This window comes from Hypanus sabinus, chromosome 4 (genome assembly GCF_030144855.1).
Source record: "Hypanus sabinus isolate sHypSab1 chromosome 4, sHypSab1.hap1, whole genome shotgun sequence".
Taxonomy (NCBI): Eukaryota; Metazoa; Chordata; class Chondrichthyes; order Myliobatiformes; family Dasyatidae; genus Hypanus; species Hypanus sabinus.
In genome coordinates this window covers 38,061,921-38,086,832 of record NC_082709.1, presented here as the reverse complement: position 1 = coordinate 38,086,832, position 24,912 = coordinate 38,061,921, and the positions used below count along the sequence as shown (strand labels likewise).

Below are 24,912 nucleotides of genomic sequence, written 5' to 3'. Positions count from 1 at the left end.
GCTCTAAGCTACTTGGATTCCTGTTATAGAGTTTTTTTCTACAAATCGGTTTTTGGTTAATACTGTTTGCATGAGTAGGCTTACTTTTTTATTATTATCACTGGGATGCAATGTGACTCTTCAAATCGTTCAATGCACCACTTTTGGCGCATGTGCCATAGTTTCGTCATCCCTGGTATAAGCTATCTGAGGTGTTTATATTTATTGCACCACATCGGTACTGATATAACAATTCTGTTCTCCTTTATCCTTGGGTACTGGAAATGACATTAAGCAATCTTGAATCTAGAAACCTTATTTTCCTGACATTATGTAATATGGAATGTTGATTATTTAGGAAAATATCTCCAATCAAGCAGTAGTTCTCAAATGTGTCTAAAATTCTTTGGATTTTTTTGCTTCTGACGTTTGTTCTCACATTAATTACCCTTATTACTGTAATCAAAATAATTAGCTCATAATATTTGTTCTAAAGGTTTTCTCTCACCGCATATACAAAGCTGGCAAGTTTAAGCCTATGCTGGTTTTGACATTGACAGCTTTGAGTTAACTTCAGTGGAGGCTGCCAATGGATTCATGGGAGGTCAGTGCTTGGTGCTTTTGGCATTATTTCGGTAAGCAGGATGACATGGCTAACACTGAGGGAATAATCTTGTTCAGCACTCTTTAAGAACTAGAGCAATTATGAAGGGAATTATGAGCAACTAGTTATACCATGCAATGGTGATAACCCATGCTATATGCTGTAACCAAATGAATCATTGGATATGGCTACATGCAAATGATGTGACATCATCAAGACCTGCAAACTTATGCTAAGTAATAGAACAATTGGACCAAGATGACAAACAGAAATATTTTTCCATCCAATAGATTCCAAGTAAGGATTCTTCGACTTGTAGTTTATCAGCTGAAACAAATTATCTTTGTGAACTCCTGTTTCAGATTATACTAGATACTGACACTTGGATGTGAAAGGTTCATTTCACTCTTAGCTATTCAGCAACAAGATATCCAAAGTGCCAATTGTAATTTAAATCTCCCCATTGTTAGGGAGAAGTACACAAGTTTGGTTGTTTTTACACAAGGTTTGCTGGTATTCGAAATTACAGCGCAAGGGTGTGATACAATGCTACATTTTCATTGGACATATATATGTTTGCAAGCAAATCAGTTAAATGTTTTGAATGATCTTTTTTATGAAGATGGATGACTTCTATCCAGTTCATAATGCATACAGAGAAAAAGGACTACAACACCCAAGGAAAAAGAACTAATAGAAGATAAGATGCACATTAAAAAACTATCAAAATTTGTTCAATTCAATAAACGTGTGGGGTTTTTAAATGACACTTTAAGCATTCTAATTTCAGTCTAACTAGAATCTGGAGTGAAGTCTAATGGAATACATATATGTTCTTGATTAATTTCTAATACATAGACTCATACACCACAGAACCTGGCCCTTTGGCCCAACTAGGTCATGACAGTCAGTATGCCCATCCAAACTAGTCCCATTTGCCAGCATTTGGTTACAGAATACTCAGTCTTTACAATTAATATTTTTCTCCTCTCTTCTTAAATCTTTGCCCTCCAGATTTCGATTCCCCTTTCCTGGGAAAAATGGTGTGAATTCACACTGTCAGTACCCCTCGTAATTTTATACATCTCAAAATCAGTCGGTCTCCTTTACTGCAAGGAATAGTGTCCTGCCCTGTCCAACTTCTCCTTCTAATTCTGTCCCACAAGTCAAGGAATCATCCTTGTAAATCCCTTCTGTGGTCTTCCCAGTTTAATAAAATCCATCCGATAGCTAGGTGACCAAGACTGAACACAATACTGCAATTGAGGCCCCACATTTTATACTCAGTTCCTTGACTGATGAAGGTAAATTTAATAAAAGATGCCTTCACCACCCACTTTCAGCTACTTTCCTTCAACCACTTGGTTCCTGAACCAACCGGCCAAATCCTAATCTCTACAATTTCGCAACACAATGACGACTTTGATCACTTTGCACTAAAATGGACTCTGTGTGCGTAAAAATAAATATATATAAATAAAATTGCCTTGCAAATCTCTTATTAACTTCCCTCCTTACCTTTTAAACTTTGCCATGAAGTATTAACACTTCATCCTGAGTAAACAACTCTATTTACCATATTTATGCCTCTCATAACCTCTGTACTGTACTTCAATCACAGAGCTCTTTAACCACAAAATGCTCCAGAGAATACATTCCAAGTGTACCCATCCTCTCCTCATAGCTAAAGTTCTCCAATCCAGGTAACATCCTGGAAAGTTTTTCTGCACTCTCTCCAGAGCCTCCACGTCCTTGCTGTAATTGGTGACCAGGGCTGCACCCGATACTCTACCTGTGGCCTGGCAAAACCTGAATGGATCCATTGAAGCTCAACGTGTTCCTTTTTCTGTGTCAATGCTCAGGCTGTCAGACAAGCCAAGCAGGGAGACTATTTAAACAGAATACATAGAACTGACTGGCTGAACTGGTCATTCCTGAAAAAGGATAATTTAAAATTGGGGAATTTGATATTGACTCCAAAATGCTGTAGCATGCCCAGAAGGTGAGCTGTTGTTCCTCAAGCTTCTATTGAGCCTTGTGGTGACGTTACAGGAGGTGACAGGAAGATGGATCAAAATGGGAGAAGCGTGTAGAAAGGCAACGGGATGCTGGACCATTCCTGCAGACTGAATGTAGCTCCTCTGCAAAGCAAGCATACAATCTACGATTGGTTCCTCCAGTTTAGGGGAGACCACACGGGAACACTGATTACAGTACCCCAGATCGGAAGAGCAATAATATTGCTGCTTCATCTAGAAAAACTGTTCTACGTCCCTGCACGGTGGGAATGGACGAAGTGAAAGGACAGATGTTGCATGTCTTGCAGCTTGTAGCAAAATCTCTGACAACCACGTCTTTGGAAGTGGTGACCTTTCTTTAAGCTATATTCTTTTTCTCTATATTGCAGTTTCACTAACTGCTACTTCTGGTGAATATAAGGCATCTCTTTGGGTCATGCAGGAAAAATTGTGCAATTGTAGACTTGTAAGTCTATGTGAACTTACTGCACACAGCAAAGATTTGTGAATCTTCACTGCAGAGTACTAAGTGACACACGATGGGATTGATTATAATTGATCTGTAAAGGATTTGACGAAGAGTAAGCCTATATAGATTCCATGAATTGTGCTCTTACAATATGGATTTTAGTTTTTTTTATGCCTCACATCTGGTCTGAATTTGTGAAAGTAACGTTTAAATTTCCACATTAATGAGATCTTATTATTCAGCTGTTGCAATTTCTTTCCCATGGGCTCCTGTTGCCTCCTAGCCAATGTCCCTTGCCCACCCCCAATGCTCCCCAACCCTTTCCGCCCCTTCCAGCCTGGAATAATATAAAAAGCCCCCTCGGTTCCAAATAAAACTTGGTTCAACAGTGAGTCATGAATGAAATATGTATTTTTTTAACTATTTACCCATATGCATTCAGACACAAAGAAAATGCCTTCATCATAGTGGATCTCCTGTCTGGAGTATAATTTGACTTTTCTACCACAGTAGTTTTGAAACTCGAGTCACCGGATTCCATCTTGTCTGCAATGAAATTGTATGAAGGCCACAAGGTCGGGATAATTCTGATTCGCTGTCAAGTTCTCTGACCTGCTGGCACTTCATTGCTGTTGTTTCCATTAGTGGAGAATCTTGAATGAAAGAACGTGGTTGAAAGATAAGGGTGTGGCCATTTAAAACTTCTCACAGAAATTGTGGAAATTTTTACTCTGGAGGGTTGTGGAATCTGATAAAGTTTTGAAATAGCAGAGACATTGAGGGCTGGGAGGACCTGGCACACAAGTGGAGTAAGGCCTGGGGTAGATCATTCATGATCCATATTGAATGGCGAGGTGAGATTGAAGGGCTGAGTGGCCATTTCTTTTCCTCCATGTTCTTACATTGTGGTACACAGTCTGCTTTGAGAACATATTTTTAATTATAACCAGTGAGATTGGCCCAGGACTTCTTCACTGCCACAGCACCTTAAGCTAGAATGCTTGAATGAACTGTAGACATTTTGCATTATGTCTTCTCCTGCAGCAATAAATGATTCATTTATTATCAAAGTATGTATCCATATACAACTCTGAAATTTGTATTCTCCAGACAGCCACAAAAAAAGAAAGAACATGAAAGTCAATCAGAGGTAAACTTCAAACCCACCCCCCATACTAAAAAGACCAGCATCCCGATCATCAACCCCAAACCGCCCCCCCCCCAGAAATCTCCCCTTCCCTGCTCAAAATAGAACAGGATCATCAGCCCCCCCAAAAAGCAACCCCTCCCCCACACAAACTAACCAAGCGTCATCCCCCAAACCCCCTCCCCTTGTACAACAAAACAAAAAGGGAATATAAAAAGTCTGGAGGTAGTCCACAGTCCATAAACTTAATAATCCATTTCATAAATGCTGGACCACGACACCATCCTATGATATCACCGACTTTCATCAAAAGAGAGGGTCATCACACACCTGCCTCAGTGAGCTCACAACTCTCTGGTAGCAATCAGAAGGCGGGCAGTGGATGCTGGAACTCTCGCTTGCCTTCTGCATTCGTCTCGATGGCTCAATTTTCCTCGACACTTTAATTGTCGATTAATAGATGCTGTAAACTGTGAAATGGAGTCGAACATCGGCTCGTGCCCTGTCTTGAAGTGTCTTCTCATCAAGGCCGTCCCAATATGTGCTCGCTTCCCAGAATCTTCTTGGATACTGATGCACCATCAATAACTCTCGAAGACGTGAGGTGAGATATAGGCTTGTATTGGCTGGAAGAAAGAACAAGCAGCAATTGACCACCATACTACATCCTGGAGACTGAGGCTGGGGCTGTGTCTCCAATTGCCTTTATACCGGGGTCCGTGGGAGGAGCCACAGGAGCAGTCAGCGAGGGGGGGGGGGGCGTGTCCAGATAGGTATATGTAGTTCACCACAGATACAGTAAAGCATTGGATCACTCAAGTGATCTCCAAGCTGTAAAACACAGTCCCAGAAACACTCTTAAGGTGAAAAGCAGACATAAAAGAAGTAGCAAAGTTAGTTTTGTTTGCTGTCTGGAAGATCTTGACCAAGGGAGTGTTGTACGCTGATATCATCTTGACTGAAAGCAGATTGTGCAGTGGAGTCAGGTTTGCATGTATATGGGCGTGAAGGCCATTCCTTTTCCAGTTCTGCCATTGCCAACTGGGACTAAGACAGACTGGAGAATAGCTGAGAACTGGCATTGAGTCCCAGGCTGGGATGGGGTTGTGTACACGATTGTGGGAATGTAAGAAACAGGAGCGGGATTAGAATCCATAAGCCACTTTGTTATTTAGTAAGATGATAGCTGTGCTGATTCCATGGCTATTACTTCACTTTATAGCGAAATCCTCAGAACTTTTGATTCTCTCTAGTCCAGATAGCCATTTCATCTTCTAACAAATTTAATTCTCAGCACACAAAATCTCATGTAAAAAAAACTGCTCAAGTTCACAGACCTAATTATTCTTCAATCTATTCCTCCATCAGGTGTATCATCCTTACTATGTTAACCCCTATGAAAACTTGCATATTTCATGTTATACTTAATCTTTCCTCCAAAAACTATCTTTTTATTCCAGGAAATAATCATATAATTAAAATCTCTGCACAACATTTCAAGGCTGGAAGGAGTGCTGTAACTTGGGCTATGGGCTGGTTTTGAAAGGATTGAATGGCAACGCATTGAGGGTGGGCTGAGCGAATCCATAATTTCTGTCCTTCAGTCAATGTGTGCCCAGAGGACCCAGTTTTTTTTAAAAAACTTTACAAACCTTACAATATGAGCACAAGGGATACATTTGTATTTGGCCTTCCTTTGGGTATTTGGTTGAGTTGCCTCTCAAAGTCCTTAAAAATGTATTTTCCTGCTTTTGGAAAGTCAGGATCCTGAATCCCTGATGGATCCTAACTTAATAGATTTTGTGGAGCAGACTTCAGATTCAGATTCGGATTCAGTTTATTGTCATTTAGAAACCACAAATGCAAAGCAGTTAAAAAATGAGACAACTTAATGGGCTGAATGGCCTAAATCCTGCTCCTATGTCTTATGGTCCCCAGAAGAAAAACATATAAAAGACAGATGGAATCACTGGTCTTTTAACCAGTGATTTCTTCTGTCTTTTATATACTTAGTTGCACCTCTTTAGACAAAGAGTTCAAGGAATGTATGGAGAAGGTGAGAAGAGGATGCTGAAGTGATTAATCAGTCATGATCATGCCAATGGATTAAATGGTTAACTCGTGTTTTAATATTTCTGTAAATCTTTATTTATCAATAGCTGAAGTTCATTCATTGCTCTTTTCCTACAAATTTCTTATGCTTTAGTCTGTTTTTTTTCATGATTTGCCATTCTAACTCCTTATACTGAATTAAATTTTAGCAAAAGAAACATAGAAAATTTCTATTTGATTAAGGTGTGGTAAAAATCTATACTAGTAAACTGTCAGACTGGTTCCTCATGTTGCACTGTGAAATCTTGAAATATATCCATAACCTTGGTTTCAATAGTCTCTTAAGATGCCCTATCTCTTCCCAAGCATCCGTTGGAAATTTCTAGATCATAACACTACCCCTTCACCACCCCCTCCTCTTCAATAGGGTACAATTCAAGATTCATAGCTGATTTATTATCAAAGAATGTATAAATTATACACCTTGAGATTTGTCTGCTTACAGGCATCTGCAAAGCAAGAAACCCGAAGAACCCCCTCCCCAAAAAAAAGACCAAAACCATTGCAAAGAAAAAGGAAGCAAAAACACAATAGTGCAAACAGTAGAAGCAAGCGACAGCATTCTGAACCAGATTGAATCCTTAGATCCACTCTCCAGAGCAGCCGGAGTAGGCCCAGGCCTCTGTCTCAGTAGCACAGCAACTGAAACAGTTCACCACTGAGAGAGGAATGAACATCATGGGAGAGCAAGTGAAATCTGCCTGACCCTTGTCTCTATCCCAACACTCGGTGTTTCCAGTCTATCTGGACCAGTGTTTAAATTGTGCATTTTTTCACCGGGTCAGATTCAAAGCCCAAATTAAAAGTGTTTTTGACTTGAGCGGTGCTGGTTTGTGCATTTCCCTCTCAGATGCCGTAAAATCCTCATCACTCACAAGAGTTATAAATACAATTTTTACTAGGTACATGAAGTGTAGTTTTCATTGAATGCCTATTTAAGAGATCTCCCCACTTCTTTCCCACAAATTGCATCTTGTTCTGTGAGTGGTCCCTTGTCACTGCAACAAGGCTGAGACGATAGCACATCTATGCTGTGCATCATTGTAAAAGATTGCGATGAGCAATGCTGTAGTGACCATGAACAGCTTCAGAAACTCAGGCAGGCAGGCCACAGTGCTTAAGTATCCTAGTTTGGACACTTTAATTCATCCTTTCTAACTGGGAATTTAAAAACAAAGCTTGCAGTTTGCAATTTATGTCAGTAATGCTGGAGCAACCATTGTCGCTACTGATATCATCATGTGTACAAACATTCTTGTAAAAATGTAAACCATTCTGTTGTGAGAATGAAGTGACTGCAAACCACAAGAGCCCCCAGTCAATGGGGATGGGCAGCAAAACTTCTGCTATGATTATTCTAAATGTTGGTGCTCTACAAGCTAGCACCCTCAGGCTCCTACTGTACTCCCTGTGCGTTCATGACCGCGTGGCCTGATTCTCTTCTCACTCCATCAACAAGTCTGTAGGTGAAACAACTGTAGTGGGTGGGATCTCAAATAATGATGAGTCAGAGTACAGGAATGAGATAGAGAGCTACGTGACAGCAAGCTTTCCATCAATGTCAGCACAGTGAAAGATCTGGTCATTGACTTCAGGAAAGGGGGTGATGCACATGCTTCTGTCTGTATCAACGATGCTGAGGTCCAGAGGGTCGAGAGCTCCAAGTTCTGTGGAGTGAACATAACAAGTAGCCTGTTCTGGTCCAACTACATAGATGCCAAAATCAGGAAAGCTCATCACTGCCCCTACTTCCTCAGGAGGCTATAAAAACTTGCCATGTCCCTGTTGACCTTAACCAACTTTTATCAATGCACCGTTGAAAGCATATCTGGGTGAGAAGCAGCTTGGTATAGCAACTACTCTGCATGTGTCTGCAAGAAACTGCAGAGAGTTGTTGATGTAGCTCAGTACATGATAGAAATCAGACTCCCCTCCTAGGACTCTGTCTGCAATAATGAAGCAGCGAAAAGTATAATCAAATTCCCACCCTCCTGTAAGTGATCTCCTCTCCCCCTTCCACTGGGCAAAGAATACTTGAGAAGTGGTGCACGAGTTCAGCTGTGATAAATCATAAAGGGTAAATAGGGAGAAGCTGATTCACAACAATTGTTCGAAGGTCAGAGAAACAGGGTATTCAGAAGTTCAATGCTCAAACTAAATATATCAGAGTACATGCTGTATATGTCCTCACACACAACCCTGAGATTTGTTTTCTTGTGGACATAAACAGTAAGACTAAGAACAATAGCATCAATAAAAGACGCTACTCAGCAGGACGGACAAACAACCAATGTGCAAAAGGCAACATACTGTGCAAATACAAAAGAAAATAGAAACAATAAATAAGCAATAAATATCGAGAACATGACATGAAGAGTCATTCAAAGTGAGTCCATGTGTTGTGGGAACATCCCAATGATGTGGCACATGAAGTTGATTGAAGCCATCTCCCCTGGTTCAAGAGTCAGATGGTTGAGGGGTAATAACTGTTCCTGACCCTGGTGGTGGTTGAGTTAAAGGGGTTGGAAAGGCAAAGTCTAGTTATGATGTAGAATTCCAGGGACTTTCCAGCTCTTTCAGTAATGAAAATGGGATCAATCAATTTCTCAAGTGGAAACTGGTTTAGAGTGAGGGAAAGGGCAACCTGCAGTAATGAGCAGGAGAATGGAACTGATGGAGTTGCTTGACCAGTGCCAGTACAGACTAGATGAGCTGATACCCTCTTCCTGTACTGTAACACTGTTTTTACTCTATAATATTTGTTTGTTTGGTTTTCCTTCACACTCTCTAAATGAATGAGGTTCACGAGATCTTTATGGAACTTTGGTTAGGCCACAGATGTAGTACCACGCACAATTCTGCTTGCCAGATTGTAGGAGTCTGCAGATGAGATTTGTTGCATATCACTAACGATTCAGTTACGGTGAGAAATCGGCTGCATTTGTCTTGTAGCTGAAGAGGCTCCTGGGTTGTGCTATCTCTTAGAGGTGTACAAAATTATTAGGGACATTGATAGAATGCATAGTGAGAAACTTCTCCCTATAGCCAAGATGTTTACAATAGAGAGCATAGGTTGAAATTAAAGAGAAAGAGAGAGGAGTTCTGAGGGAAAGATTTTTCAGTGGAGAACAGTGACATTCTGGTACACACTGTCTGAGCAGGTGGATGAGATAGGGACTCACAACTTTTAAGAGCAGCTGGATGGTCAATTAAAGAGCCAAGACATTGAAGCCAATTGGTCAAGTGCTGCTGAATATAAATAATATGAATGGGTACTTAATGATGGCGTGGATATGGTGGGTCAAAAGGGCTCGATCTATGCTGTAAGATTGTGACTAAATTTGAGAAAAGTAACTAGCATACAAATGAGAAGAGAAAGTTAAAACAAGTATACCAGAAAAGTAGAGATGGAAGGAACACAAAAAGATTGGTTAACAAGAAACTAGGAAAGGTTAGTGTAAGAAGCAATGGGCAGGAGTAATTAGAACTGTAACAAAACAGGAACAAAACACTTTGAATGCACTGGAGTCCATTTTGTGTGGTGAGTGATGGTTTCTATTTCCTGTTGCTGCATATTTAAATGCAATAGAAGGCCTGCCCGAAGAATAAGTTAAAGCCTCTTAAAATGTAACATGTCTATCAATGATTCTACTTCCTGTTTTTCTTTAATGTAGTTTTGTTTTCACCTCATGACCAAGGAAAGAATGACGTTCCATCGAAAAAGTCAATGAAGATGGAGTGAGGTTCTACTCACTAATAAAAACAATGGATTTGGGTGAGGGAGAGGTGTTGAGGAAGACTTTGAAGGGGTAGTAATAGAAGGTTGAAAATTACAAGTATTTGCATCCAATAAGGGTCATTAACTTAAAATGGAGGAGTGGTAATAAACCTGTGAGATGCCTCTTTTGATATGAAACAAGGGACAGTCAGCAAATTGGAGGAGGTGGGGAGGCAGACTCATCACCTATGTCTTTTCTGGGATCAGCTTGGGTAGTTCCTTTTGTAAAGACCCTTTTCTTTCAACTACATTGGTGATTGCCATATGAGATCGATTGAGCATAGTTGTAGAATATCATTTGCTAATTTTACAGAAGTAAAACTTAAGGGTTGCAAGCAACTGGGAAAATGGCAATTTATCCTCACAATACGTTTAACAAAAACCAAACATTTTTAAGAGTGATAGTACTCTTCGACTGAGGAATTTAAACATTCACTTTTTACAATCAAAATGTTTCAATAAGTGTTAGTTTCTGAAGTATTTTTAATCAATCATAAATCCACAGTGATTCATTTTGGAGTTCACTAACAAATAAAGTTCTAATCATAACTTCTACATTCCTGGTCTTAATTGTTCTGAAGAAATTTTTCAGGAAAGCCACAGGCTTCTTCAGCAAAGCAATTGAAAATCCAATGGATAGCTCCCTTTAACAAGAATGTTCTTCTATTAAATCTAATATTTATTTTTTTTAAAAAACGTATTTAATTAGAAACATGTTTGATAAACTTATGATGTCAAGGTTAACCATGAAATGTGGCTAAAATTCCACTGTGGATGGTGATCAAATTCATACAGCACTTACCCATGAACTATTCACACTGATAATATGGGACTATAACCCCTGCTCAATGTTGAGCATGACACATTGTCTTGGAACTGGAGATTTATTATTTTAAAAAAAGCAGTGACAGACTGCACTCACTGGGATTTTGTTAATGTAGTTTTCAGCCAATTGGAACTTATCCTCTGCTGCAGATTCACAGAAGAGAGTAATTCACCATATTGTTGCTGCGGCAGACTATGTAGCTGTTCTTACACTTAATAATTTTAATTCATGTTGATCTCGTTGCAGTAATAAGAGAGAGCAAATGTGTTTTCCATAAGGCGACGGATCTGCCATTTGATCACAGATGTTTTGCAAAAACAGATTTGCTAGGTTTGATGCTTTTTAACTAGGGTATGTAACATATTAGCACAAATCATTCTGTGGAAGATAATTGAGCGAGTAGGCCTCTTTTGGGAGTGTGGTTTAAAGAGTGAAGCAGTTGAATGTAAGTCCAGAGTATGGTTGGTTACAAGCTCAGGCTGTGTGATGTGGTCCATTTGTTCACAGTCAATCCCCTAGCCTAGTGGAAGTTTATTAGTGATGGAGAGGAGAGAGTGGGGAGAAAGGTTAGCTACCTAACTCAGGGCCGATGTAGGTTCCAAGAAGCATAAAGTCAAAAGGAGAGGTTGTGAGCATTTTCTTGATGCAATAGTGCTTCTCGACAAAACCAAAGAATTCATTACAGGGAGACTTTAAAAGTGCTTTAATAAGCTATTGTAATACTTTTCCTGTCCATCACATCCAAATATTTTTCTTTATTTAATTTTGGGTCATCCATCTGTAGGCACCATTGACACATGCACGCCGATATTAAACAAGTGAAATCATTTTTAGGTTATTGTATTGCAGAAAGCTTCAGAAGTAAACTTCCTGTCGCAATCAATAAGCAGGCACATTACTTTCTGCTCATTGATTTTCCTACCTTGGTGGAGGTTGTTTAGCTCAGTGCTGCTTCCTAGTAGATCAATCATCTGTTTCTCCATGGCTTGACAACTACTCTTTCTTATGTGCCTATTCATTTCTCTTTAGAGCACACAACTTCCACAATCCCTCCAGATCACAATGAACCTGTTTCAAAAAATGTTGCTCCTCATAAAACCCCTGTACCTTTTTTAAAGTTATAAATTGTGCCCTTGATCCACTGTAAAAGTTATAAATTATAAAGTTATAAATTGTGCCCTTGATCCACTGTAAAAGTTCCCTTTTTGACCCTTTTAAAGCAGTGATGCCTGTCAGGATGTAAAATATGATGGTTTAAGTACAAGGACTTTCTGATGGCCTCCCCCAGACTTAATCTGAGAGTATCTCAAAAATTAACTCAAACATAGATAAGGTACAACATAATTAGCATGCCTTTCTGTATTTATGGGGATGGTACAGTGAGTTAGTACTGAACCAGCAGTCCAAAGGTTAAAGTTCAAATCCCCCCACTTTGGCAGCCATAGAATTTTTTTTTTTTTTTGAAAGATAATAACCACCAAATTAAGAGATTGTCAAAAAACCTACTGTTCCACTAGCATCCTTCCAGAGAGGAAATCTGCTTCAGTTGGCTAGTCAAGTCACATGTAACTCAATAAGTGGTTGTTTTGGATGATGTAACCTTGTGCTCAAGAATGAGTCCATTCTGAAAAATAGCATATGTGTAATGCAAAGTAACGCAATGTAGCAGATGTACCTATTAAATCATTAGGATGTTTATTGCAAAGATTTACGTAGATAATGTAGAATATTAGCACCTTGGCATCACAAATAGATGAATTACCCCAGTGAGATTTCTCACCTTTCAATTCTCCCATATTGAAATTAAGTTACAGATTTATATTGCCATGAGTTACTAATCCAGTTTCACAAACCTCCTTGCATTTTTCTACTTTTTGATGTAACCATCAGTACTGCTTCTAAAGAGAGCATTGATGAGAATGTGGAGTAAAAACTCTTTATTATTGAAGCCCTTCAACCAACAGTGGAACAATGCAAGGTGTTTTTCATTACTCTCCTGCCCTCCTCACATTGGGATGGTCAAAAGTGTTCTATGTGTAATTTAAAAATCCCATCAACAAATTTAGTTATTAGTGTTGTTGTGGAGTAACACTGGAGATAAACCCACAGATTCCATTTACTTTTTGTACATTGTTACTTTGATTGATCTATCTATTAATACATCAAAGGATGACAATTACTTGGATTTTCAGGCACTCTTTGACAAGATGCTGCACATGAAGCTGCTTAACAAGATAAGAGCCCATGGATTTACAGGAAGGTTACTAACATGGATAGAAGCTTAGTTGATTGCCCGGAGGCAAAGAGTTGTAATAAAGGGTGCCTATTCCGGTTGGCCGCCGGTAACTAATGGTGCTCTGCAGTGGTTGGCGTTGGGACTGCTTTTTTCACTTTATGTGTCAACAATTTGAATGGTGGAATTTGAGGGCATTGTGGCTAAGTTTGCAGGTGATACTGAGGTCATAGAGGGGCAGGTAGAGTTGAAGAAGCAGGGAGTCTGCAGAAGGACTTAGTGAGAAGAAGTGGCAGATGGAATGTAGTGTATGGTCATGCACTTAGGTAGAAGGAATAAAAGTGTAGATTATTTTCTAAACTGAAAAATTAAAAAATCAGTGGTGCAAAGCAATCTGGGAATCCTTGCGCAGGACTCTTGAAAGATTAACTTGCAGTTTGAGCCAGTGGTAAGAAAGGCAAATGAAAATGCAACATTAGTTTTCAGAGGATTAGAATGTAAGAGCAAGGTATACAAAATTATGATCGATATAGAAAAGGTAAAAGCACGCAGGCTTTTTCCACTGAAGTTGGGTGGGATTACAACTAGAGGTCATAGGTTAAGGGTGAAAACTGAAAAGTTTAAGGGGAACATGAGGGGAAACTTTTTTCATTCAGAGGGTCGTGGGAGTATGGGATGAGCTCCCAACACAAGTGGTGCACCTGAGCTCAATTTCAATGTTTAAAAGAAGTTTGGATAGGTATATCAATGGTAGGCATTTGGAGGGCTCTGGTTCCAGTGCAGGTCAATAGGAATACTGTAGTTGGTTTAAACGGTGCGGCATAGACTAGATAGGCTGAAGAACCTGTTTCTGTGACTCTGTGATGCTGATGAGGATCACATTGGTCAGACTGCCTTTCAGAGTTTAAAGTAAATTTATTATCAAAGTACATATATGTCTCTATATACAACCCTGAGATTAATTTTCCTGTGGCTATACACAGCAAATCCAAGAAACGCAATACCACACCCAGCAGGATGGACAAGCAACCAATGTGCAAAAGAGAACAAACTGCGGAAATACAAAAAAAATATGCAATAAGTATCAATAAAATGTGATGAAGTGTCCTTGTAAGTGAGTCTACAGGCTGTGGGGCAGTTCAGTGAAGGGGCAAGTGAAGTTATCCCCTTTGGTTCAAGAGCCTGATGGTTGAGGGGTGATAACTGTTTCTGAATCTGGCGGTCCCTGTACCTTCTTCCTGATGACAGTAACGAGAAGAGAGCATGGCCTAGAATGTGGGGGTTCTTGATGATGGATACTGCTTTCCTGTGACGGTGTTCCTTATAAATGTGCTGAATGGTGTGGAGGACTTTACCTGTGATGGACTGGGCCATATCCACTACTCTTTGTAGGGTTTTCCATTCAAAGGTATTGGTGTTTCCATTCCAGTCCATGATGCAACCAGTCAATATACTTCTCCACACAGCTGCAGAAGTTTGTCTATGTTTTAGATGTCATGTATGCTGAATCTTTGAAAACTTTTAAGGAAGTAGAGGTGTTGCCATGCTTTCCTCATAATGGCACTTATGTGCTGAACCCAGGACAGATCTGGAGAATACCGAAGAATTTAAAGTTTCTGACCGTCTTCACCTCTGATAAGGTCTGGCTCATTGATTTCCAGTCAGCTGAGTATTATGATCAGTTTTGGGCATCTTATTTAAGAAAACATATGCTGGCTTTGGAGAAGGTCAAGAAGAGGTTCCGAGAAGTATTCTGAGAATGAAAAGCTTAACATATAAGGAATGTTTTGTTCTGGTCCTGTACTTTCTGGAGTGTAGAAGAATGAGCAGGGATCTCATTGAAACTCTTCCAATTCAAATATTGAAATACTCAAATATTGGTTGAATGAACTCAGCCTTTTCTCCTTGGAGCAACGGAGGATGAGAGGTGACTCGATAGAGTTGTATAAGCTGATGAGAGGAATTGATCGTGTGGATATTCAGAGGCTTTTTCCCAGGGCTGAAATGGTTGCCACAAGAGGACACAGTTTTAATGTGCTTGGGAGTAGGTACAGAGGAGATGTCAGGGGTAAGTTTTTTTAACACAGAGTGGTGAGTGTGTGGAATGGGCTGCCGGTAATGGAGGTGGATATGATAGGGTCTTTTAAGAGACTTTTGGATAGGTACACGGAGCTTAGAAAAATAGAGGGCTATGGATAAGCCTAGTAATTTATAAGGTAGTGACATGTTTGGCACAACTTTGTGGGCCGAAGGGCCTGTATTGTGCTGTGTGTTTTCTATGTTTCTATGAAAGGCCTAGATGGAGTGGATGTGGAGAGGATTTTTCCTAAAGTGGGTGAGTCTAGGACCAGAGGGCAGTGCCTCTAAATAGAGGGATGTCTATTTAAAACTGGAATGAGAAAGAATTTCTTTAGCTAGTGGGTGGTGAATCTGTGGAATTCATTGCCATGGCTGTGAATGCCAAGTGATTGTGAGTACTTAAAGCAGAGGTTGATGTGTTCTTGATTAGTCAGTGTGTCAGAGGTTACAGGGAGAAGACATGAGAACGGGGTTGAAAGAGATAATAAATCAGCCCTGATGAAATGACAGAGCTGTGCTGATGAGCCAAGTGGTCCAATTCTGCTCCGAGGTCCTATAATAATGATCATTATTATTTTATTAATCCCCGATGTAAAGCAGCATTTAAAACATGCTTAGCAGTGTGCAGACATAACTAATAATAAAGTACAGAATAGTAATATACACAGTAATTTACTAGTGTGCACTGATGTACAATGTAATAAAACAGAGGCTACTGTACAATGATGTGTGTTCTCCAGTTGCACTGAGATGAACTGTTGTATATTCTTATTGCATTTGTTAGGAAAGATTTTTCTGTAATGATCCCTGAGAGAGCGGAGCTGAATGAGTCTGTTTGAAAGATGGTCTTATTTTCTAATCTTTGAAGCCAAACAAAACCCCTGCTGATCCCGAAAAAAAACTGATATAAAACAGTAAAAGTTTTGAAAATTCAACAAGGTTGTGAAAGAAAAAAGTTAACATTTAAGGTCTGAGAAAGGGAGGAAACAACTGGGATTAAATTATCACCTGTGTTTGTCAGATTTGATGAAGAGTGTTGGACCTGAGATATTAACAATTTCTGTTTCTATCAATGCTACCTGTCCTACAGTGTTTGTACCTTCTTCTGTTTTTGTGTCCTCCAAGCATTCACTGAGAGCTCCTGGGCCATTATACCCTTGAAGTTCGAAGATCAAGTGACATTTGTTGTAATTTTATCCCTTAACTAGCATACTAACATCATATTGATAGTAATACACTTCACATTGCACTCAGCTTTAATTAATCAAATGGTAAATGTAGGTGGAGATCACTTCAGTTCCTTTCCCATCTTGGCGCTAAACCCTTAGTCTGCTCTTTGTGACTGAGTGGGGAAAATGAGAATTAATTTAGCTTGGATCATGTACCCAAGGTCATTGCTACCAGAGGATGATCTTCCATTTTCTCTACTGACATCAGAATACATAGCATCTGAAAACAACAAACCTAAACTGCCAATAAATTCCATAATATCCTTGTTAGCAGGATGGATTTTGTGGGCATCACTTCCTTAATACATATCTGAGTGTATTTTTAATGCAAACTTGTAAATGAACTTTTCAATGTATATTAACTTTAAGTCGGTGGTGGAATATGAAAATAATGTTTGAAATGAAATCTATTTTGTGAGCATTTGTAAGCCAATTTTTTAAATTGTATGTAGGCAGGTTGAACAAAGAGGCCCGATTGTAGAATAATATTCTTTCAAAGCCAAGCAGAAGACTTACTAACTCATTTGAAATGAGTACTCTTTCATGTCCATAAATTCCATCAACATCTGTGTCCACTCTTTCTCCTCATTCATTATGCACAGCATTAGGTACTATAGTCTTATTAAATAGTTCATTCAATTCTTATGAAAAACTTTTAAAATCTTACAATATACTGGACATGTGGAAACCTTGAAGAGGAAATACAATTTTTTTGAGCGTTAGGCCAATGATTAATTGTTTTCTTATGCAAGCCACAAATGTTCTTACATCAAACATTTCAACCAAATTTGAGATTGTATTCATATTTCTTTGTGGTCATGGAGTTGAAGGCCCTCAATACTGAAGCATTTGTGAGCAATTATCTGTTTATTGGTGGCAGTATTTTCTTGATGTTCTAAGAAGAGTACGGTTCAGTCTCAGTGATTTATGTTTGTTATTTATTTGATACACATGTAAAGTTGCTTTAGAAGCTGCTTCAGAAGACAATATGTAGATTTAAGTCAAAAATGACAGTTTTAGTTCAGCTCTACTTGTATGCAAAAACAGTTGATTTTCTATTAAAATCAAAGGGTGTAAAACAGGGCTGATAAGCCCTTGTTTTACAGGCCAAACCTAGCTGTAATCTGCCTCACTCAGAATCCAGATGATTAGGCTAACCAGTGGTTTTCACTGTACAATCTGTACAGGTTTACTGTACAATCTGCTTTGTTACATCGGGACTCAAAGAAAATACCCAGACATCCTGTCTAATCCTTTTTCCCTGAGCAATGGAATCTGTCTGAAGAAGCAAAGCCAAGGAAAAAAAATGCTTTTGTGTACTTACAAAAAAACCCTAGACATTAGTGGACAATTGAAAGAATCTCTAGGTGATGGTAGTGACAGACAATACAGTTAATTTCAAATACCTCCTTTTCATTAGAGACACAAATGACTTTTTCTAACTGCAACATTCACAAACTGCTGGAGGAACTCAGCAGGTCAGGCAGCATCTATGGAGCGAAATGAACAATCAATATTTCGGGCCAAGACCCTTTATCAGGACTGGAAAGAAAGGGGGCAAAAACTCGATTGAGAATATAGGGAAGAGGAGAAAAGCACACCAGATCCAATGCAGCATAAAAATACACAATAAGATAAAAAACACAATAAATATAAATATAAATATATAAGATAACTTGTATACATTGATTGTAGTCCACAAAGTGAAGCTAGGCACAGGAGTGTCTGTACATAAGGTGACTCTGACAGGATATGAAAAAGTAATGGTGGGTTACTGGGTGGAAGTGATCAACTTTACTGCTTGGCGAAAGTGACTCTTTTTGAGTCTGGTGGTCCTGGCATGGATGCTACCTAGCCTCCTTCCTGATGGGTGTAGGACAAACAGTTCATGGGCAGGGTGAGTTGGGTCCTTCATGATGTTGTTGGACCTTTTCTGGCACCTGTCGGTATACGTACTGCATATCCTTGACAGTGGATATCCTTCAGGTCTCCCACAGTGCAGTTTCTGTACCGTGCAGTGGTGCATCTTGTTAAGATGCTCTCTATTGCACATCTGTAGAATGAGTATAGTCCGGCTCTCTTCGGCCTCCTCAGAAAGTAGAAGCATTGGTGAGCTTTCTTCATTGTGCAGGATGTGTTCTGTGACCATGAGAGTTTATGTGGGAGGTTCACTCCCAAGAGTTTGAAACTGCTCACAGTTTTCACTGCAATGCTGCTGATGGAAAGAGGGGTGCAAGTGGTGAGAGTTCATGATGGGCGAGTCCCAGGTGTGGAGGGAAGGTAAATGTGCGGAGGAGAGGAGTTGAAAGAGAATGATATGAGAAACTCAGAGATGATGGGTGGAAGCGATAAAGGGTGAAGTAAAAGGAGGTCTATAATCAATTGTACAAAGGGAAGGAAGTTGGAAACCCAAGGAAGGCCATGAAAGCAGAGAAGGGGAAGAAAAAAGGTGAGAGGGCCACAGGACTAGGGAAAAGAAAAGGGGAGGGGGCAAACAAGCAGAAACAAAAGAGTAATAGTTTCTGGAAATACGAAAAATCAATGTTGATGCCATCAGGTTGGAGACTACCAGGATAAAATATGAGGTATTGCTTCTCCAACCTACGTCTGGCCTTATTGTGGTAATAGAAGAAGCTATGGGCAACATATCAGAAATGGAAAAGGGTGGGCACTGGGGGACTCTGGCAATACAGTGGACAGAGAGACGACGCTTAACAAAATGGTGTCCCAATCTGCATCGGGTCTCCTCACTGTAGAGGAGCTCCTGATGCAATAAATAACACCTTGCAATTGAAGCACTGGAAGGACTGTTGAGGGCCAAGGATGGTGATGAGCAACAAGGTGTAGGAGCAGGTGTAGCATCTAGCATGGTCACGGGGATAAGTGCCAGGAGGGAGATTGGTGTTGAGGGATGAGTTGGCCTGCCCATCACTTCTCTCTGCTTTCTGTCCTCCTTTATTCCACGGGATACTGTACTGTCCTGTCTGATTCCTTCTTCGTCCCTTTGCCTCTTCCACCTATCACCTCCTAGCTTTTCATATCTTTCCCTCTCATCCTCCCTCCCCCACCCATCTCCGTTTCCCCCCTCACCTAGACTCACCTATTATCAGCCAAGTTCTGCTTCTCCCCCTCCCCCCAACTACTTACTCTGGCTTCTTCCCCTTCCTTTCCAGTCCTGATGAAGGGTCTTGGCCTTTTCCAGCATCTGCAGGATCTCTTGTCTTACCTTCTTTAACATTTGGTTCCTGGTGACGCCCTGATTTGAATATATCATTTAATTATTGTAAAGAAAACACAACCAAAGTTTTTTTTTGTTGGAAGGACCCAAGGGATATTGTCGTAAGTGAATCAGACTGGAAATGCGCAGCCACCACCAATTTCAACTCCAGTATTTTGATATCTTTTACCAAACAGAACTGCTAGCTCCCTCTACATTATCAGATCTAGACTTCCTCTGTGCGGAAAGGGAGCTTATACTATTGTAGCACACATGAAATATCTCAATAGATACTGTGTTGTATCTATTGAGTTAAGACCTCAGTGTGCACTATATTAATGGAGCTGTTAACTGTTTTAAAAAGGTAATGGGTGTGTAAAGTACCACACATGATGATTTGGCAAACACATTTTGCATAGAGGAACTGCGATCCAAATGAATGTAGATCAAGACCATCAGTGCAGTACATGGTCAAAGTTAGCTCATTTCTCCAATAATATATAGCAAAACAAGCAATAAGTGGTTCTGTTTGATTATATTTCAAGATATAAATCAGGACTGAATTAATTGTAATATGAACCCATAATAATTGAAAGAACAGAAACTCATACCTCTACTCACAAGAATTACCCTGATAATACCTGCATTATTGTACAATGAAATATATTTAAGTTTACAGTGCTTTTCAAATAGCGAGCAGTTACTGCACAGTATTCATGCTGCTGTTGATGACATCCCTAAAATGGGTAAACATCCATGGATCTAACAGCTTCAGGAGTGTTTCTTCTGAGAATAGTTGTCAGTTGTTTTTTCAAGAAAGCATTGCTCTTTAGAGTGTTGGCTTCTTTGATTTCATGGTTATGAGCCTTTACTTAGTGGGTCATACAATACTTATAGGGCAAAGGTAATCACATATATATACTTCACACATGAGCCAAGATATAACTGAGTGCATGTTGTAAGCTAGAAGTATCATGTAGATATAAAACTGAAGGCAACCTCGGTGAAATTTGTTATCTAAGTGGACATGAAAGGAGCAATGACTGATTTGATTATTATTGGGTATCTCCACTGTGCAGTTTGAGTGTACCTAAAAGTAGCACTTCCACTTGTGCAGACCAGGTGCATATAGGTTATTTCCCATCTTTTTATGCTGTTGGAAAATAGTCATCTTACAAACTATGAGCCCAAAGTTGAGATTGACCATGCGATTTAACCAAGGATCTTTTTCCATGTGCTTTTTGATTCATAAGGAGCTCACAGGACATTTGGTTTGTAAAACTGAGAGCAGAGTTACCTGGTCTTCTTCCCCCTTATTTCTGGCTGCTTTCCTGAAAGCTATTGACTTCTTCTCAGCTGTTGTCAGTACTAGCAATGCGTTCAACAGTTCTGACAAAGGCATTGACCCACTACCTTGTCTGTCAAGATGCAGGAAATGTGTAGTGCCAATCCTTGGGGGAAAGAGAGAGGATGATTGCTGGAGAATATTTGGGTAGGAACTGCAGCAAGTTCTGCTCAAGCTGCAGAAGGAAAGGCTATATGTAGCAGGGTTCAGGAAATATGGATTACTGCAGAGGAGCAGGCAGGATATAGGTTAGGTGAAGGTTCGAGACAGAAAGAGGTGTGGTAATGCAGGGATATGGAAGATTATGATTGGTTTCCTTTTCCAGTAAGGCGGGGGGGGGGGAGTTAATGTTAATCAGCAAGGAGAGGGAAGGCTGCAAGCTAGTGTTACCTTCCTCTGGAAGCCATTACTCCTTCCATTAAAAACAGTTATTTCATTCATGTTCCTATGTCTTTATCATCAAGAATCCATTGGATTCCGTGTCAAGTAAGTGTCTCTTTGGTAGCTTATGGTGCCCAAACCTTCTGTCTATAAGCTTGTACTGCTTATTGCCTAACTTACTAAAGCTGCTCTTACCTAATAAACCTAATATACCTCATAAAGTGGCCACTGAGTGTATGTTCATGGCCTTCCTCTGCTGTAACCCATCCACTTCAAGGTTTGACGTGTTGTGTATTCAGAGCTGCTCGTCTGTACACCTATGAGTTACTGTCAGCTTCCTGTCAACTTGGCCATGAATTACTGTCACCTTCTTGACTGACCATTCTCTTCGGACTTCTTTCACTATTAAGGCTTTTTTTCCACTCATTTGATGCTTTTTAATTTTTTGCACCATTCTCTGTAAACTATGTAGAATAGATGGTTCCAGGAAATGAATATAGTTAATTGTAACAAATCCATGCAATTTAGAAAAGATTAATGGCCCATTCTGGGAACTTCCTGTCTACATCTGTACATCCATATTACTAAAATGCTTATAAGTAATAACTTAAGTGCATTTCTCTCTTCATAAATTTCTTTCTTTCTTCTCCAGTTAGATCATTCAATCCTAAATTAAAATATAGATTTGTGAATCTCATTCTTTTTCCTAGAACTGATTGAGAGTGGATGAAAATAATTCTGACTCTTCTGTCATTTGTCGTCATACACACGCCTTCGTTTCTGCTGCTTCAAGTTATTTCTTGTTCTTGTCATGAAACTGATGTAACTGTGGACCTAATACAAGTGAATTGCAATTGATATATTTTTTTGATTAAATCGGCATGATTTCACAAATATTTATTTTCACTCTCTTTTCTCTAGATCCTTTATCCTGCACTCAGTATGGCCATTCCTACCAGAATAAAGATGTCTGGAAGCCAGAGCCCTGTCAAATTTGTGTGTGTGATGAAGGAATAGTACTGTGCGATGAGATAGCCTGTGAAGAACTGTATGACTGCGAGAGGCCATATATCCCATTCGGAAGTTGCTGTCCCGTGTGTCATACTGATTCAACAGATGATCATATACACGGTAAGTAACCCATACTGTACTGGGTCACATCCAAAGCTTATTGAAGTAAGTTTCCTTTCCTTCTGCCTTTGCATTGTTCATTTCACAGTAACTTATTTGCAATTCAAGAAATTGCAAAAGATGTCTGAATAGTTGACTTGGTGTTCTTCAACTTGTGTTTTCAAAATACTTTTTTTCTCTACAAATAAATGGTAACTTTCATAGGTTAAGACAGGCTTTGTTATAAGCCTCAAAGGATCCAACTATTAGGAACAGATCATTCAATCCCTCTGCAGTACAAAGTACATTTGTACCTTTCTACACCTGAACCAAATTGGCCTCCAGAAATAAAGTACCTGTATAGCAAAAAACTTCTATCAAACTCAGGTGTACTATTATGAATTCAGCTTCTGTTTATTACTTTGAGTAAGAGAGAATTTCACATTTCCACTATCCATTGGTTGTTTAATTTATATGAAACCCCCTTTAATGGGCATCTCTAGTGATGCGTCCTGCTAACAGCTACTTATCTCTGGTGAGAAAACCACCTTTCTCAGACTCTTTATATCTGGGGTTGGTATGACTTGGGTCCCATCAAAACTGGGAAGTCGGGATGTCTCGAGTACCTGAACCCCAATCTGTGCGAATGCCGCGTAAGTTCTGCCCCCCCCAACGCAATTAGCTGTTGGCAAGAAATAACAGACCACACGGGGGTATCGGTCCTTCCTCCTTGAAGCCATTCATCTGTAAAAAGCACCTTGTGCAACAGGGATGGCATCCTCAGCCACCTTCCCTCTTGTCTTCTCCCAGCTCCCTTGACCCTCACCAGTGTCCGTCACAAAGTTTTTCCGCCCAACAATCTCTAGAACCTTCTGCCAATTCTGCCATCCTGATTGGCTGACACAACAGTCCTAAATTGAACAACATAGCCTCTTATCTTTAGCCCAAGCCCAAACATGCTAAAAGCAGAAGACTGCTCTTACAGACTGGCTAAAATGAAATACCTGCAGTAGCAATCTTAATCTGAGCGTTACATGTATATTCTTTATACTGCATTAAGAAACAGGGAGTGGGTACGTCCAATCACACATACAGGAGGGAATTTGTGCTTGGGGGATCAGAGCCAGTGAATGAGGTACTAAATGAATTCTCTCTGTTGATATTTCCTGAGAAAAACAAATTTGGAAGATAGTGGAAATGATAGAAGTCATGCAAATAGGCTGGCACATTTTCATATTAAGGAGGCGGTAATCCAGGGATTTCTGAGAACCATTAAGGAGTATAACCCTAAGGGCCTGGGTGGCCAATATCCCAGAATAATGAAAAAAATGAGGATATAACTGGGGCTTTGACCCAGTTGTGTCCTCACTAGAAACGGTAAAGGTCCCAGAGATCTAAAGAGTAATAAATGTGCCATTGTTCAAGAAGGTTAATAGGGATAATCCATGTAATTATAGGCCAGTGAGCCTCTCATCAGTGGTAGGGAAGCTAATGGAGAAGATACTGAGGGAAAGGAATTGGGCTCATTTGGAAAGTCACAGCCTACTTTGGGTCAAAAGTATGGATTTGTACAAACAATTCAGTATTTTGAGAAGGTGACAAAGGTGGGTGTTTTCTGCATGGACTTTAAGGCATTTGGTAAGGCCCATGGTAGGTTTATTAAGAACATAAAGATGTATGGGGTGCATGGTGGATTTCAAGTTGGATTCATAACTGGCTTATTTTTGCTTCAGAAGGCAGAAAGTCAGGATGAAAGGCATTCTGGCTGGAAGCTGATGATCAGTAGTGTTCTGCAAGGATTGATGTCGGGACTTCTGTTGTTTGTGATATACTGTATATCAATAATTTGGATAACATGTAGTGTAAATGGGTGGTTTAGCAAGTTTGCACATGACACCAAGATTGCTGGAGTTGTGAACAGTGTAAAAGCCTATCAAAGAAAACTGTGGGATATATAGTAGATCAGTTACACTTATGGGCAGAGAAGTGGCAGGTGGAGTTTAAATTAGACAAATGTGAGATGATGCATTTTGGAAGGTCAAATGAAAGGAGAAAGTGTTCAGTTAACAGTAGGCCCTTTAATATTATTGAGATATAGCGGGATCTTTCGATCCTAGTCCATTGTTCACAGAAAGTGGCTACGTGAGTGGATAAGGTGTTAGAGAAATCATATTGCATACTTTCATTTATTGGTAGGTATAAGAATAAGGAAGTTATGCTGAAGGTATATAAAACTTTAGTAGACCACAACTTGTATGCAGCTTTGGTTGCCCCATTATAGGAAGATTGTAAACATTGTTGAGAATGGAAACAAGTTTTACCAGGATGCTGTCTAGATTAGAGGCTGTAAGGTATAAGGGAAGGTTAAATAAACTTATGTTGTTC

The 24,912-nt window shown here is 39.7% G+C and overlaps 1 protein-coding gene across 1 annotated transcript in view; it reads left to right on the top strand.

Moving 5' to 3' along the window:
• LOC132392663 (collagen alpha-2(V) chain-like) overlaps positions 1-24,912 on the top strand; it is a 255,184-nt gene that overhangs the window by 97,334 nt on the left and 132,938 nt on the right. Inside the window, exon 2 of the mRNA XM_059966857.1 lies at positions 22,339-22,548. Within this exon, the coding sequence (XP_059822840.1) occupies positions 22,339-22,548 (210 nt within the window). The remainder of the gene's footprint in view (positions 1-22,338; positions 22,549-24,912) is intronic.